This window comes from Podarcis filfolensis (genome assembly GCF_964270895.1).
Source record: "Podarcis filfolensis genome assembly, chromosome: 1".
Taxonomy (NCBI): Eukaryota; Metazoa; Chordata; class Lepidosauria; order Squamata; family Lacertidae; genus Podarcis; species Podarcis filfolensis.
The window spans coordinates 86,524,151-86,540,260 of record NC_139604.1 but is presented as its reverse complement, the minus strand read 5'-3'; the positions used below and the strand labels follow the sequence as shown (position 1 = coordinate 86,540,260).

General features: G+C 45.5%; 2 protein-coding genes across 14 annotated transcripts in view; one reads left to right on the top strand and one right to left on the bottom strand.

Moving 5' to 3' along the window:
* The window catches only part of CKAP5 (cytoskeleton associated protein 5), a 57,671-nt gene extending 55,030 nt beyond the window's left edge, over positions 1–2,641 (top strand). For 10 of the 13 annotated variants that reach the window (XM_083600997.1, XM_083600999.1, XM_083600996.1 and 7 more), the window contains one exon: positions 306–2,641. In XM_083600997.1, the coding sequence (XP_083457123.1) occupies positions 306–391 (86 nt within the window). In that variant the 3' untranslated portion in view covers positions 392–2,641. The remainder of the gene's footprint in view (positions 1–305) is intronic. The other 3 variants (XM_083601007.1, XM_083601003.1, XM_083601008.1) reach the window with 1 other exon arrangement.
* A 956-nt stretch (positions 2,642–3,597) lies between these two features.
* LOC310751330 (uncharacterized protein) overlaps positions 3,598–16,110 on the bottom strand; it is a 36,975-nt gene continuing 24,462 nt past the window's right edge. The window contains exons 11-20 of the mRNA XM_083590630.1: positions 15,258–15,363; positions 14,138–14,274; positions 12,622–12,927; positions 11,685–11,795; positions 10,017–10,143; positions 9,562–9,729; positions 7,404–7,577; positions 5,701–5,879; positions 4,538–4,608; positions 3,598–3,872 (exon numbers count right to left, since the gene is read on the bottom strand). Of these exons, the coding sequence (XP_083446756.1) occupies positions 3,729–3,872; positions 4,538–4,608; positions 5,701–5,879; positions 7,404–7,577; positions 9,562–9,729; positions 10,017–10,143; positions 11,685–11,795; positions 12,622–12,927; positions 14,138–14,274; positions 15,258–15,363 (1,523 nt within the window). The 3' untranslated portion in view covers positions 3,598–3,728. The remainder of the gene's footprint in view (positions 3,873–4,537; positions 4,609–5,700; positions 5,880–7,403; positions 7,578–9,561; positions 9,730–10,016; positions 10,144–11,684; positions 11,796–12,621; positions 12,928–14,137; positions 14,275–15,257; positions 15,364–16,110) is intronic.

Genomic DNA, 16,110 nt, shown 5'->3' with positions numbered 1-16,110 from the left:
AATTTATTATGCATCAAGTGCGCTTGAGCAAATTCCTTTCCAGCTGACAGGTGCTGTATGTGGTGAAAACGCAATTGGTGGAGGAGCAAGCCAAGATGCTGGATCGTTCACTTTAGCAATCCCATAATCAGGATTGCACTATAAGCACAGGTGTATGAACCCACTCATTATTCTAAACTCGTAAAAGGATCAGCACACCACCTTTTTTTTGAATGATTTCCAAATAGCAAGCAGAACAGAAAATGCTCTGGTATTGATAATTTTTGCTTTAGAACAAGTGTTTTGAGCATTGTTTCTGTCCACAGCAGGAAGACAGAGCACCCCTGACCTCCCAGCTGTCCAAGCCATCAGTCCCTACAGTTGCATCCTCCACAGATATGCTCCACAGTAAGCTTTCACAGCTCCGTGAGTCACGGGAACAATACCAGCACATTGATCTGGACTCCAATCAGACCCACTCTTCTGGCATTGGAACCACCACTTCCTCCTCTGCAGCATCCAATATTGATGACTTGAAAAAAAGACTGGAGAGAATAAAAAGCAGCCGCAAGTGAAATTGCATCAGACAGCGTGGCTGTTGAAGAGCTGTCCATCTTTAGTTTACTAAACTAGAAGTCTTCATAGTTAAGTGGCCTCATGTAGGCCTTCTGTATACAAACTGGTTTATGTGTATAATACAGCAGATCTTGGAGGAGGATCCAAGTCATTGTGGCACAAGTCTTTGTACATACTTTGCTTCTCTGTGAGCATTTATTGACCGTAGAAGACTGTCTGTATTAGTTTTAGTGTACAGAGCTGTAAACAACCATTCTCTTCAATCCAGTTTCTCATAACTTTATTTGTAAAGTTGTCTTCTTTCTTAGCTCTTAACTCTTAGAAGCTCTTCAGTGGTTTTTCTTTTCTTTTTAACAACTTCTTCTCCATATAATCCTTGAACAGTTTCTGTACGGACGCATGGCATGAATTAACTAAGTGTCTTTTTGTAAATAAAGTTTGCATTAACTCTCTCTGGGAGCAGCAGTGGCTGTTGGTGAGAAATGTCCATCCATTTCTTAGTTACAAGTGACTCAGCATTTCTAGTTGTCCGTGAGCTGCTGTCTAAACCTTCACAGCAGATTTACTTTCATGGAGAAGCTGAGTCACTAACATTGCAAGCATGCTTCAGGTTGAAGAAATCTTTGGTTTCTATTGAGAGCACTGCTAGTCTTACCATGGCTTCCAGAATAGCGTGGGGCAGAGGCAGAACATTTCAACCCCTAAAAAACCACTTTCCAAGCCCTTCTCTGTGTTTTAATCTAGTTAGCCTACAAGTGCTGGAATGCTCAGGTTCCTTTTAAGGATTTAGTTTCATCCATTTTGAGAACTGATTTTTTTGACATGGTGGATGATCAGTATCCTACACTGAAGACATGTTGGCCTTTCCTCATATGTCAGTTGCTATACATGCTGGAGCCCAGAATATTTCAATGTGCTAATTTGCTCCTAGATATATTTTTAGCTCTGCTGTCAGCCTGAAAGTTTTGTAGTAAATGTATGATCAGTGATTGCTGCTAGTGGTTGAGAACATAGTCTTGGGGACACTGTTTCCAAAATACATGTGTTCTCAGAAGGTGAATTATACTGTGGCAGTTGACAGTCACGTGGATGTGGTTGTGGGGAATTGTTCTGGAGGACTTGCTGCTTTTATGTATGGGTTATGCATTTGTGTGCCTCTTACAATCTGAGACTCAGAACTGCTATAGCACACAGTTGTTGGAGTAATTTCTAGGTTAATCTTCCCTCCTCTGCCCCTGCCTTGGATATTCTGACATAAGTGGCATTGCACCGGCTTTAACATGCTCCCAGAAATACCAGCTCTTTCCTGTGGCTGACAGAGATTTAATTTCATTTGCATTTCTTCATGCTTGTTAGACGTTGATTAAATAGCATTTACTATTCACCATAGTTTAGTGTTGCATCAAATCAAACTGGTTGTCTTTATAAACTTTGTTGGCCATTGTGTACACATTATGATGTGTATGCTGATTTGGAAGCGATGCCCATAAGAGGGCGCATCCCAGAGTGTGCATTATTTGCCTTCTGGGAGGACTCTGCACACTTCCCATTTTTAACTTGCAGTTTTTTTCAGTGGATGCCACTTCATATTGAATCAGCTGCCTTAGCTATGGCTATGAAAGATTGAATCAGCACCTGTCAGCCACATCATTCTATAGCACTTTGGTGTGCCTTGCAGTGGTGCAAAATGCATACAGTTTGTGGCGCTCTGAGTTGCTGCTTGTGCACATCTAGTAATAGCCTCCTCTTGTATCTGATGCCCTGCTCCTTACTCTTATGTTGGGGCTCACACTGGTATAGTAAGTGCAAGGAACGGAGAGGTAATGGTCATTAGAAATACAATTTGCAGGGGGTGTGTATGTGTGTCATTAGTAAGATTTGGAAATGCAATGAAGTCTCTGGCAAACTTTGTTTTCTCTAAAAAGATGCTCTCCCCACCACTAGGTGTGGCTTTAGTTTTGATACATTCTCCCCTTTCAGTGCTGGTTTCAGAAATGCCCTATTTAAGCCACGTTTAGCTTAACCTAGAGCCAATGGAAATGTTTCTACAGTATGTTTGAATAAATGTTACATTTTACTACTAAAATTCTCTGTACTCCCTTAGTCTTGGTGATCTACCTATGATAGGTATTCAAGGAGAACTAGCTCCTTTGCCTACCTGTGTCTGAAAGGACGACGCCTGATCAGCATTAGTATAAATAACAGGTTTTTTATGAATATAAACTATCTTAAGGCATATGCACCATATTCTAATAGCACATCCGAAGCACATTCTTTCCTTCAAAGAATTCTGGGCAGTGTAGTTTATCGCTGCCCGATTTACAATTCTCAGCAACCCATAACAAATAGGGCCCAAAATTCTTTGAGGCAGGAAATTAAAGATATAGTATGTATGCAACCTTTGTCAATATTCATGGAATTTGACTAGTTTTCTCCATTGTATCTTTTTATGATGCCTCACTTAGAAATGGTTCAATTTAGCAGCTGTGGCAATGGTGGGGTACATTTCTTTGCTTGCAGACACTACTGTTTTTTGTTTAATGCGATTGAATAAAACTACATCCCACAGCAACCACACACAAGCTGCCCTTTGGTTTACTCCCATAAATATCATAGGGTGGTGCTTGTAGTTTCACTCTGAACTTTGAATTATATTTTTTGTATTGAAATTGCTGGAAGAAAACATATATCTGCTTTCTGCCCAGAGCCCCGAAACGGATGAACTATAGGCAACTTATTTTACTCTCTCCTTTTTGGAGAGAGCAAAAATGCAGGCTAGGTGTACTCCTACCTTTGTTACTCTAAGATAAATAAGGCCACATAACTTACAACTTATTATGCTAAGGTAACCCTAGTCACACTTGAGGATTTCCCATTGTATATTTTGAGGCTTGATTCTAAAAGATCCTGCATAGGGTTATCCTGCACATTCAACCAGATACAGTACATTTACCTTAGTCACAGTTTTGCTTTGCTAACTTTTCAAGTAATACCTGTACTGCTAAGTTCACTTTTTTGCAATTGACAACAAAGGAGATTGAGTACTTGGTCCAGAACCTTTATTGAGGTTTGTGCCAAAATACGTTTCCTTCCTTAGGCTTTTAGTTACCTGTCATGTTTGACCAGTATACATACATCTCTAAATCATTGTGCAGGTGCTAAGCTTAAGTTCCTTAATGCCCATGTTTCTCAGTAACCTTTTGCAACCATTTCTTCAGGCGGAAGACGTGGGTGTAGAATCCATATTTGCCATCACGATCGCAGCCTTCTCCCCATGAGACGATACCCGTCTGATACCACCGATTATCTGTTGGGTTCTGGAGAGGGGAGAGTGCAAGAGCACCAAGGAAGAGTCAGCATACTGGGGAAAAGCATATAGGTCACATAAAGAGGGCAAGCAGCAGCAGCAGCAGCAGGACTCTAGACTTTCAGAGCCCATAAAAGGTCCAGATCCAGGTATTTCTTACAGTGGGTGAGATTTCCTTTTTCTTAAGGGTGAGATTTCCTTTTAGAAAAGAGATACTCATAATCGCAAAGATGTGGGATGGGGGGCTTGTTGCCCAACAATGTGTGTGACTTCTCAATATAAATTCTCAATATAAATTGGATCCAGAAGCTTGTTTCTATGTCAGGTGGAAAGCTCCCCCGCCCCACTCCACAGAGGGTAGCGTTCACTCAGAGCTGTAATGAGTGACCTGCTGACAGTGGGAGGGACTGAAGCCCATAGTGGGTAGGGCCAACCAGTCTCCACCCCACCCTGACCAGCAGACTGCCAAATAACAAAGAGGTTTCTCTTGCCAGAGGCTGAAGTGATTGCTTTGCTTACTAGGCTCCCTGCATCCTTGCTGAAACGTGAGCACTGTTCCTCTCTCATTGATCCAGTATTTTAAGCTCAGGGCCCACCAAAGAAGTCATGACATATGTCACCCTTTTGCTGCCACTTGAGATTGATGTATTACGTCACTTGGAGCATTACACATACCTTCATGACAAAAGGGCCTCCACTGTCGCCTTCGCAGGCGTCTCCTCTTTGAGAGTCCTCAGGACTGTACCCTAAACAATAAAAAGGCATTTGGGGTTGACTACAGTGGATTCAATCTCCTGTTTTCCTTTTGCTGCTTTTCACCATCTGATACTTAATCTTTTAGAAATCAGTGCCTGTGTACTGCCTTCTCAAGCAACCAGAAATCTCTTTTTCCAGAAAGGGGGAATCAGCCCTTAGTTAACTAAAACTGGGATCTAGCTCCATAAATTTCCCTGTTGCTTTCATTATTCTTCCATTTATTGTCATTTCAGTATGAATTGGGATTGGACTGTGTGTTTCTGTACAGCAATGTGAGGTAGATCAGATATGCTAGGGGATCCAGTTATGGATCTCTGCGGCCTGTTTTCATCACTCCATGTATTTGCTTCACCATGTGTGTATCTGCCTCGTGTACAGGATACAAGCAAATACCTGCTAAATGTATGAAGCACTCCTGTCTCACCTCTTGAGCTTCAGCCTACTTTGTGTTTCTTCTCAGCTGAGCTTTGTCAAAGGCACAGCCTGGTGTCTAGCCTGGATTTTCATCACACTGCCCACACGAATACATTATTTCCTCTCCCCACTCCAGGCTGGGAGTTCCTGGCCTGTTGCAATTTTGCTCAGGGCCTAGTGCTAGCTTGGCCAAGTTTCTCACCTGACTGGTGGTGCCTTTCTTAGCATTAAATTAGAGGACATCATGTAGGCTTATGGGTCTTCCTATTTTGTGCAGCAGCTTCACTCAGGGAACAGTACTAGCCAGACCAAAGGGAAATATCCCTCCCTTAGACACAGCTGGAGGCCACTGAGGTATTGCCCAGTTTGTGAGGGGAGGCCACTTGTCAAGATTCTTCAGTCTGGGAGTCCAGATTGTCACCAGCCAAGGGGGTTGGGGGTAGGAGTATTTATATGGTGAAGGACAGTTCCAGCTGTCTTACTGTGGTAATCGTATCTCATCCCAGTTCAGATTGGCTCATACTCTCCTTCCCTTGAAACATGTGGCTTTGCTCACTTCCAGTTGAAATCATTGGCTTTTCCTTCAGTATTCCCAACCACACAGATACATAACCTCACCAGTTTCTCCCTCAGTTGAAAGAACGTATCAGATGCTAAAGAAAATGTACCTGCACAGAACATGTTGTCTGTAACTCTAATCTTGGTGGATGCCTTGCAAGTTTCCCGTGGCACAATAGGGAGGTTCACCTGCTGTAGTATGCCAGGCAGAGGTGACCTGCCAGAGGTCCATGTCTCTTGTAGGTTTCCCCAACCAGTCACACGCCCTTTGTATCCCGTTAGCATCAGGCTACAGAACAAAAAACAACACAAACCCCAGTAGCTTAAAATCATTTTGGCTGACATTTGTAGGCAAAACATGTTTCCTTTTGTTATGTATATGTAATGGTTTGTCTTAATCCTAATTACACTGCTCCAAACAAAAAACTGGTGTCTCTTGTGTGTGCTGAATTCTTCAGCAGAGACCAGGGTGCTACAGGAAGGAAGGCACCCATGGTGAAGTCCTCTGTAGGTATCTAGAGCACATAGGGAAGGAAGCAAGGCTAGACTCCAGAAATAAATGGCAAGTTACATCAAACAGGCTGTTTCCATTTTGCTCTTTGCAAAATCCCGAGTTTTCCAGACTGTCTGTGCTTTCATTGTTTTTCTGCAACCGTGGGAACAGAAACACTCCTTAAACACACACTGTCTGTCTCACGTGTGCATGACCCCTGGCCTACAAGGTGCAATGGCTGTGGGTGTACAATCCACGTGTACTTTACTCTGCATTCGGCCTCTTTTGCACACAGCTGCCACATGTGCATTCTATTAGGCAAGAAGAACAAACACCATCCCTACCAGTAAATCCATCATTTGTCTTAAGGTTCATATCTTCCACCCCAGGTCTGCACATGGGGCTCCTTTTGCAATCAGTACTTTGGACTAGGTACTCACAGTTAAGATCCGTCAAAACTTAGGCTCCCTATTCATTTTGCACTCTTTGCCCATCTACTTTTTAATTCAGCGCAAATGGCTGGGAAGTGTGTGTCTAGCCAGCTTCCTAAAATCCTTCTGCTAGGATATCAAGTGTTCTACCCATTCTCTTTAGGCAACCCACCTTCTGTTGCAGGCAACTCCCTTCAGGAAACAGAACCCTTAAAGCAGCGGTGGGGAAAGCTTTTCAGCTTGAGGGCCGCATACCCTCATAAACCGTCTTCTGGGGGCCACATACCAATGATTGGTGGGACCAGAGGCCAAAGTAGATAAAGCAATTGAGTTGTAACCTTCTGCACGCTTAAATTGGAAGTAAGCCAAAGTGGGACTTATTTAAAGTTACTTTTAAGCTCTCAATATCATGTAGGTTAGCTGCACCCTACCCTTTTCTAACAGTTATATTGCATACCATGTCTGAGGATGGCAGGCTAGCTCAGAAGATGCAGGGCAGCTTGTGTGGTGCACATACATCTTGCTGCTGCTCCCTACCACCCAGCTTCCACTGCCTCAGTCTGCCTAATAGCAGGACCAGGCCTGGTGGCAACTTGCATCCTGCTAGTGAAGACTGCCCACCTTCAGTGAAAGGCAGAAAGGGATTCATTAGTCAATCCCAAGGTTGCCTTTTCCCAATGTTGCTGCCATTCCAGATTTTATCAGTGGTAAGACTGGGAAGATGCATGTTTGAGGACACTCACAATCTACTTAGGTGATGACACAATGTCTGGATGGGCCAACTGTCCCCGTCACCAAAGGTTTACAAACCACTGACTTAACTTGACAGGTTCCCTATCATTTTGAATGGGGCTGCTCCCATTACAACCATCACCTTTTGTCTCCTTACCTTTGAACAATCTCTTTAGTGGGTAAACAGACTGGATGTATATAGTTGCTGAACTCAACAGGCTTCTTCAGTAGTAACAGTGCAATGTCCCGGTCTAGATTCTCCTTCCAATTGTACTTGGGGTGAATGATGACTTTCTCTATCAACATAATTTTCTCCATGGTCCTCTCATAGCTGAAACATTTCCCAAAAAAAGAAAGAGAAGTAATTGACATATTTCAATACTATCATCAAGATGCCTTCAACTTGACTACAGTTTACAATAAGCCCAAGCCAAGTAGATGATGAAATAGGACTTCTGGAGGCTCCTTAATTGTGCCAAGGGGAAAAAAAATACAGGTTGTATGTTCAGGTAATGTGTCTCCATGGGAACTAATTGCTAGAGAATTACTTTTTGATACAGGAACACTCTGGGATGTACTGGATAGGAATGAAAGATCATAGAAGTGGGGGCATAAGCATAACCCCCTCCCCTAAGTAAGAATGATGTAATCTAGGTCTGGTTTTTTTTTTTTTCTGGGCAAGGGAACGAAGGAGACTACAGTTTTCAGTCAGAAAGAGCTGACTTTATGGGCTATTCAAGTTCAGAGAAATTGCCTTCATTAGAGTTGCCTCTCTCTGGAGGTCAGGCAATCAAACTGGCTTTCTGTTAGTGTGTTTTCCCTAAATCTATGCTCAATCTGTATATTTGTCAATAAACTTTAAAAACGCCATAACCTTCCAGAGACATCCATAAAAAGAAAACCAAAGCTGGGTAAATGCTAAGCCCCTGGGACTTCTGACCATTTGGCATAGTGGGGCAAGCCTAAGAATGATATTTAAAATGTGCATACTTTGAATTTAGTGTGTGGATGCATGACACCTTGGATCCTGGAAGATTTCCCTTGACACCAAGAAGCATGGTTAGTGTTCTGCATGCCCAGAATCAATTCTGACTAAACATCAGGAAGAACTTTCTGATGGCAAGAGCTGTTTGGCAGTGGAACAGACTCCCACAAGAGGTGGTGGACAGTCTTTCCTTGGAGGTTCTTAAGCAGAGGTTGGATGGCCATCTCCTCATGGATGCTGAGATTCCTGCATTGCAGGGGGTTGAACTAGATGATCCTCAGGGTCCCTTCCAACTCTACAATTCTAGGATTTTTGTCTGTGTCCCCAAATGGTTTCCCTTTTCCCATATAGAAAAGAGGCATTTATATAGAGCTCTTATGGCCTATGGTCAGTACAGTGGTGCCCTGCAAGACGAATGCCTCGCTAAACGAAAAACCCGCAAGACGAAAGGGTTTTCCGATTTTTAGCGGCTTCGCAAGACGAATTTCCCTATGGGCGTGCTTCGCAAGACGAAAGCCCATAGGGAAATCTCCGGGGACAGCGGGGAAGCGCAGCGCGCCTTCTCCTCTGTTCCCGGACCTGTCCTGAAGACTTGCGGTGGGAGGAAGGTTTTCATCCCCACCGCCAACATTCAGAAGGCTGTTCTGAAGGCTGGCGGTGGGAAGAAAAGCCCTTCTCCCCCGCCAGCCTTCAGAAGAGTTCCCGCAGGGCTGCCTAGGCTGCGGATAGCAGCCTGCTGCCCCGCGCAAGGGGCAGTCTGCTTCAGAGCGCCCCTCACGCCGGGCAGACTTCCGCAGCTTGGGGAGCCCTGCAGGAGTTCCCCGCAGGGCTCTCCAAGCTGCGGATACCCCTATCCGCAGCTTGGAGAGCCCTGCGGGGAACTCCTGCAGGGCTCCCCAAGCTGCAGATGTCTGCCCCGCGCGAGGGGCGCTCTGCTTCCGAGCGCCCCTCGCGCCGGGCAGCAGGCTGCTATCCGCAGCCTAGGCAGCCCTGCGGGAACTCTTCTGAAGGCTGGCGGCGGGAGAAGGGCTTTTCTTCCCACCGCCAGCCTTCAGAAGGCTGTTCTGAAGGCTGGCGGTGGGGAGAAAAGTCCTTCTCCCCCCGCCAGCCTTCAGAAGAGGTCCGGGGACAGACTGTCCCCGGACCTGGTCTGAAGGCGGTCTCCATAGGAACGCATTAATTGATTTTCAATGCATTCCTATGGGAAACCGTGCTTCGCAAGATGAAAAACTCGCAAGAAGAAAAAAATTGCGGAACGAATTAATTTCGTCTTGCGAGGCACCACTGTATGTAATTTGAAAGATTTATAATTTCCTTTCCAATCTCTTACACCTTCCGGTCGTGTTTGCCAATCCGTACAATGATGTCGTCTTTAGTGAAATTCTTATCCCAAGGTGGGTAGAAGATGCAATGGGCAGCAGTTAGGATCCAGCGATTACTGATGAGACTGGCTCCACATAGCAGCTCCTGGGGGCTCTTCCTGAACAGCATCACTTGCCTAGAACAAAATAGGCAGGGAAAGAGAGGCAAGGCTCAGTGTCTTAGCCGAAATAGCACATGACCAGAGCACAGGCTGCAGAGAACAAAACAGACTAGCATCTTTCTACTGCACTGACAGGCCATTCTTGTGCTTCAATGGAAGAACGAGGCAGAAACACAAATTGCCAAAGTCTCTTCCTAGGGTTGCTGGTGCCATTTACGGAGTTCCAAAAGGTCACCCATCCATGCAAAAGAGTAGACCGGCATGGGAAAGGAACATAAGCAAACTTCAGTTATGATGCTTACCACGGGGAACTGCCTTTTTCAGCATCGGATCCCTTCACAATTCGGCCTGCCAGATAGGAGTCCAGCAGCTCCTGCTCAGTCTTATCAGATACGTGCAGCTTCTCAAACAGAGGACGGGAACCACAGTCTGGAAATACAGATCCATTCTTCTGTAACTACCCAGTTCTCAAATATGAACATATCTCTCATAAACTAGCATTTCTGCTACAAGAAAATAATAATTGGTGGCGACTAAGACATTGACCCGGAGCTGGAATTTTATCTCATCTTGTTGGAAAGGTGAATAATGGGAGTTGATTTGGAGCATAGGTTTGGTCCTGGACAGTCTATATAAAATGCTGTTTTTATTTGTTTCAAAAGGTTTACATGAGTGCCAGCTAGATTATCGGACTTATGCTATTCCACCCTTAAGTTAAGGGATGCTAAGAAACTCTGGCTGGATAGGACCACGTCTGAATGGATGGGGAAAGCATCCCCTTCTAGCCCACCTCCTGAACGTTCTGGGGGATCTTCTGGTTAGATGCTTCTGTTATAGCTCTGATCTTGCTGGGGAATGGACAGGGTCATCAGCAGTATCACCCCTAAGTGCCCACTTTGGCACCACGGAGCCTGAAACACACTTGGTTCTCCAGTGAGCTTTGGACATGTGACCACAACAGTACAAGTGGCATCTTGCACCAAGGCCAACCAAGTACAGGTCAGAGCATGTGACACCATTGTGTCCTTGGGTAGCCATCTGGCAGAGGTGTTTTTTGGGGTTTTTTTGAGCTAGTGAATGTTGGCTGCTATTAGTTAGTTAGTTAGTTAGTTAGTTAGGTAGTATACCGTCCTTCGTTCACAATATAAAAATACAAAATGAGAACACAAAATACATAATAAAACAAACAAACCAATAAGTCCCCTCCCACAAAAACACTTAAAAGGATATAGGATGTTAATCAGCCATAGGCCTGGTTGAAAAGGAATGTTTTCGCCTGGCATCTAAAGGTGTACAAGGAAGGCTGTGAGTGCTTGGAAAGTTTCTGATCAATTAAAAAGGTGCCACTGATTATATGAGGGGGGATATATTCCTAATACCCCCTCCTACACACTGCGGTTAGCAACCACTGTCTGAAAAGAGACATTTCCCTCCCCCCATTCACTCAAGAGGAATTGCCTCTTCAAAAATGATAGTCTGCTTCTTGCTTCAGCAGAACCGGGTTGAGCCATTCTCAGGCAGTGTGTGCTTGAGAAGCAGCAGGCACTGAACTGACATCAGGTTCTTTCATCAGACGGCATCTCCCTCACCGAGGCAAGTCAGGGCCACAGGAGAAATGGGATTTCATCAGGTCCAACCCATGCCATAATTTTCCAAAAATGAGATAAACAAGAACATTCACACCAACTAGGAAAAAATTAGTCTGAGGAGAGTTTGGATAGCTAACCATATAAGTGGCTGCTTCAATGAAGGAAGGAAAGCAAACAGGATTCTAGAAGAGCCTGCTTGCTTTTCTGCCTTTGACCACAAGGTGGAGGCAGTAACCACAATCAGCAAGAAGAGAAACCATTCCAGCCCCTGTGCCAATACAGTATTTAAAAAGGGTCCGATTATTCAGCAATGTGTTGTACGAAGAAGTTGTGGCTTAATTGTTATTTTTCTTTCTTTTGACTTTATCTTGGCCCTCTCACCTGCTTCGCCTTGACCAAATGTCTTAGGATCAAAGAAGGTTTTGTGTTCTTGGACAGTAGTCCGGCCTGCTCTTTGCTCATCCTCATAATCGAAATCATCCACAAAGCTTTCTGAAAGAGAAGACCAGGGCGGAGAAGAACTTAATTCACAGAAGAGTCAGTTTCCTCATTCCTGCTAAATCTATTTTCTACAATGGCCAGATACAAGCAGGGGCAGGGGGCTATCTTCAGGATACTTATGCACTTTCAAAAGTTATGTGTGGGGGGGGGGGTTCAGCAGGTGTTGCCTGTATGGCCATCTCCTTTTCTACAACAGGGGTAGGCAGAATAAAGATTGGGATCTGTGGGGAGGTCTTGGGGTGATTCGCAATCTCACTCCCAGTTGTCTAACAATAGCAATAACTTAAGCTTCCCATGCCATGTTCTAAAAGGGTGAAAAAGAGTGACTGGGTGAAAAGCCAGAGCAGGTTTGTGGTTCTGTTTACTGATCACGACTTCCTGGGCTCAGCATGCGTTCTTAGCATATGTCTGCCTGGCTGGGACATTATTTTCCACTTGGCTCTGGCTGGTGGACCTCAGGGTTCAAACACACACACACACACACACACACACACACACACGCACTGGTAGATCCTGCAAGCCTGCAATCTGCCCATCGCAGCTCTACATAACCATTAAAAGCCACAAGAGCCCTGCCTTCTGTTCTTCCTGGCCACCCTATCTACTTCCTACCTGCAGGCCACGAGAGAAAGCGATTAAGTTAGTGGAAGCCCATCAAATCCGTGTGAAGCTTTCAACACGTGCACGCCAATACCAACATGCATACATGACTCCCAGCATGCATCTGGCTCTCCCACATAAACCATCCTACCGTCTCATCTTAAGAAACTCCTCTTTACCACAAAAGGCAAAGGCCCGTCTCTTGCAGGTTCCTTACCACAGTAGTTCAAGTCACAATAGTCAAAGGTCACGTTAGGACGGTTGATGTAGCACCAGACGCCTTCGTCGTCCTCATCAGGGTTGCGGCAATAATTCTGCACCAGGTTAGGATTGCCATGGAAGGGTTTCCCGTGGCTCATCGCTCTCGCTTGTTCTGAGGCCCATGGCAAGCACTGGGCCCCGGAAAGGGTGACTGAGAGGGTCCCCGTATACTGCAGCCCCTTGTTCGGCACACAAGGCCCTTGCTTCTTCTGCTCTTGCCCTGGGGTCCTTGGGGAAATTGGAACCGAGGTCCGGTTCTCACCTGAAAAACGAGGAGCAAGGGAACCATGACCATTGTTTTGTTTAAGAAGTTCTCCTTCACCGTATCTATATTGGTTTTAGAAGGGAAGCTGTGCACATATGCCTGGAATTGAAAGGAGGGACCTAATCAAACTCTAAAGGGACATGGGTGGCGCTGTGGATAAAACCTCAGTGCCTAGGACTTGCTGATCGCATGGTCGGCGGTTCGAATCCCTGCGGCGGTGTGAGCTCCCGTCGTTCGGTCCCAGCTCCTGCCCACCTAGCAGTTTGAAAGCACTCTTAAGTGCAAGTAGATAAATAGGTACTGCTTTATAGCGGGAAGGTAAATGGCGTTTCCGTGTGCGGCGCTGGTGCTGGCTCGCCAGATGCCGCTTAGTCACGCTGGCCACGTGACCCGGAAGTGCCTCTTGAGCGAGATGAGCGCGCAACCCTAGAGTCGGACACGACTGGCCCGTACGGGCAGGGGTACCTTTGCCTTTAATCAAACTCTACTTCAGACATCTTTAGGCAGCCCTGTTTAAGGACGTTTTTAATGTTGGATGTTTTATCGTGTTGGGAGCCGCCCAGAGTGGCTGGGTGTCAGGGACTGTGCTGAGGAGGGCTGCACTGAGGAGGAATGGTGGGCGCCCCCCCTCCCCCTGCTCCTGAATCTTCCCAGGAGCAGGAGGACAGTATAGATTTGGAACAGTGGTTTGCAGAGGGACATAGTTCAGAAGGCAGAAGCTGGGAAATACTGGATGGGGAGCAGCTAGGAGAGGAAACACTGAAAGAGAGAGAGTTAACAGACTCCCTTTCACTGGATCCACTGGATCCACTGGATCCCTTTCACCATCCACTCAGCCCCAGGTCAAGGAGAGCAGATAAGGTGGCTGCTCAGAAAGCACAGTGGTTGCGAGATCAGGTTGCAAGATGCGGAAGTGACATGGGTAACTGGGGGGAAGTGGGTAGAACCCTTAATTGGGAGCACCTTCATTCCTGGAAATGGATTCTTTGTTCTCTTGCTGTGATCATTAAAAATTATAACTGGTAAGAGACGCCTTTTGCTTTGTTCCGCTTATCTACTGCCAAAGGGGGGAGGGGAGGGGGAAGCTGAGTCCCTGAAGCCTGACACTGGGGAAACCCAGTCAGATGGGTGGAGTATAAATAAATTATTACTACTACTACTACTACTACTACTATTATTATACCTGGAGTATCAGCACTAGACTCACCACACACAGGTACAGCACACTCTTCTGCACGCACAACTGGGTTTCGGGTGTAGCACCAGGGACCCCTTGTGTTGTTGTTTGGATTCCTACAGTAGTTTTCAGTGAGGTTGGCACCTGGATGGCTTGTCGTGTTGAAGCTAAAAGAAAGCACGATACAGTAGAGCGATACAGGGAAACAGAAAATCCCTCCTCTTATAGTTGGGCTTGCAGTAAGGGAACTCTGGATCTTGCGTCCAAAAGGACTGCACGGTAGTTTATGGCATATTCTACATGAAAAGCACTCCCTCGGAAGAAGAAAAAGAGGTGAAGCCCAGACACAGATAGTCACGTACAGCAATCACATGTCTGCATTTCACTGTGCACGTACATCAAGAACAGCTATGACTGGCTATGGCTTCCCGCCCAGCATGTGCACACCGCATGTTCATGTACACCAAAATGCACATATGCGTGTGCACAGATTTCAGATTCCACCCCTCCTTCCCCTGATGCAATTGGCTGGGCATGTCCTCCATTGGCTATCTTGCAGCTCACGGCTATTGGGAAGGGCCGCTCTGCTTATCTGAAGACATTCAAGCTTTTACTCAATTGTCCGCATTGTTTTCATTCCCCTCCAACCACATTGCTTACAATTCCCCCTTCCAAGGATAACTGAGGATAACACTTCATGCGTTTGATGACGTGGATGCTAGTCCTTGAAGGTTTTGTTTACGTGGTTAACTCAGTGATTCTCAAAGGTTTCGTCTCCTTCCCTCAATAATTTCTCTTCCCAGGAACTGCCATAGAAATCCTATATATTTCAAAGGGGTTTTTTTTTGGGGGGGGGGGGAGGTTTCACATTTATTGTCATGCTACTCACACCTGCAGATCCCCCTTTTCCCTAGAGCACACTAATATTCCCCTGTACAATATTCCCTTGCGCTTTGTGCTTCCAATTGAAACCCAAGATGCAATGGGCAGGCGACTGGATCCTTATTCTCTGCTCAGTCTCTCCATCCAGTGTTGTGTGAAGGCAAGTGGAAGTCAGGCTTGAGTTGCCTCCAGTTCAGAGGCTGGCCCTGCAAGCAAAGGGTGGCACAGAAATGGTTTTTTTCCCAAACAAACAAGCAAGCAAACTTACTCAGGCTTGTGAGGAAATTTGCTCGACCAGTACTGGCATTCAATTCCTGACTTGGTGAACGAAATGGATCCCCTATAATTCTGCCCCGCATCTTTGACACAGTCACCTGTTGGAATGAAAAATACAAGATGCAGTGAAATGGAACAGCTAGCAGCATATTCAGAGAGTCAAGACATCTCAGTGGTTTGGATGTAGGCTGATACACATAACAAGCGCTAGTTCAGAGGTGCTTCTATGTCCCCTGGTTTAGCTACACTTGATTGCTCTACACTTCAGAAGGGGCAGCTGAATCTGGGAACTGACTCCATTGAAAAGCATTATGTTTAATGGGTCAGTAGAAAGAACACACAGAGAAAACGCTGTGCTTGAAAATACATGTTCTATCAGTGGTGAGAGTTTGGGATAGACCATTCACATAGGCAATCGTTCCTTGATCAAGACACATTTGGCACCCAAGCCAAACACAGGCCTTTATATTATTGTATTTATATCTGATTATATATATTTTAGGTCACCTTTCAGGGTGCAACTCCTTCTGAAGATTATATCAACATGGAAAACCATTGAACTATTTTCAGTATACAACATTTGCTCCTAGGCTGCCCTTGGTACTGAAAAGAAAATGAAGAAAGTGCTGGGCAATTTTTATTTTGTTTACATTTCTCTATTTCATATGGGGAGGAGGGCTGGATCCATGCTATACTCTGGAACAGCTAAGACTTAGAAGGACCCCAACTAACTTCATAGGCCAGCACAAGGATTTCCATGTGCACAGTGGAGCATCCCCTCTTCTCCTTTCCCCACCTTCCTCAAATCCCCCTTCCTCCCCAAATTGCTCTGGAAGGATGGGGGA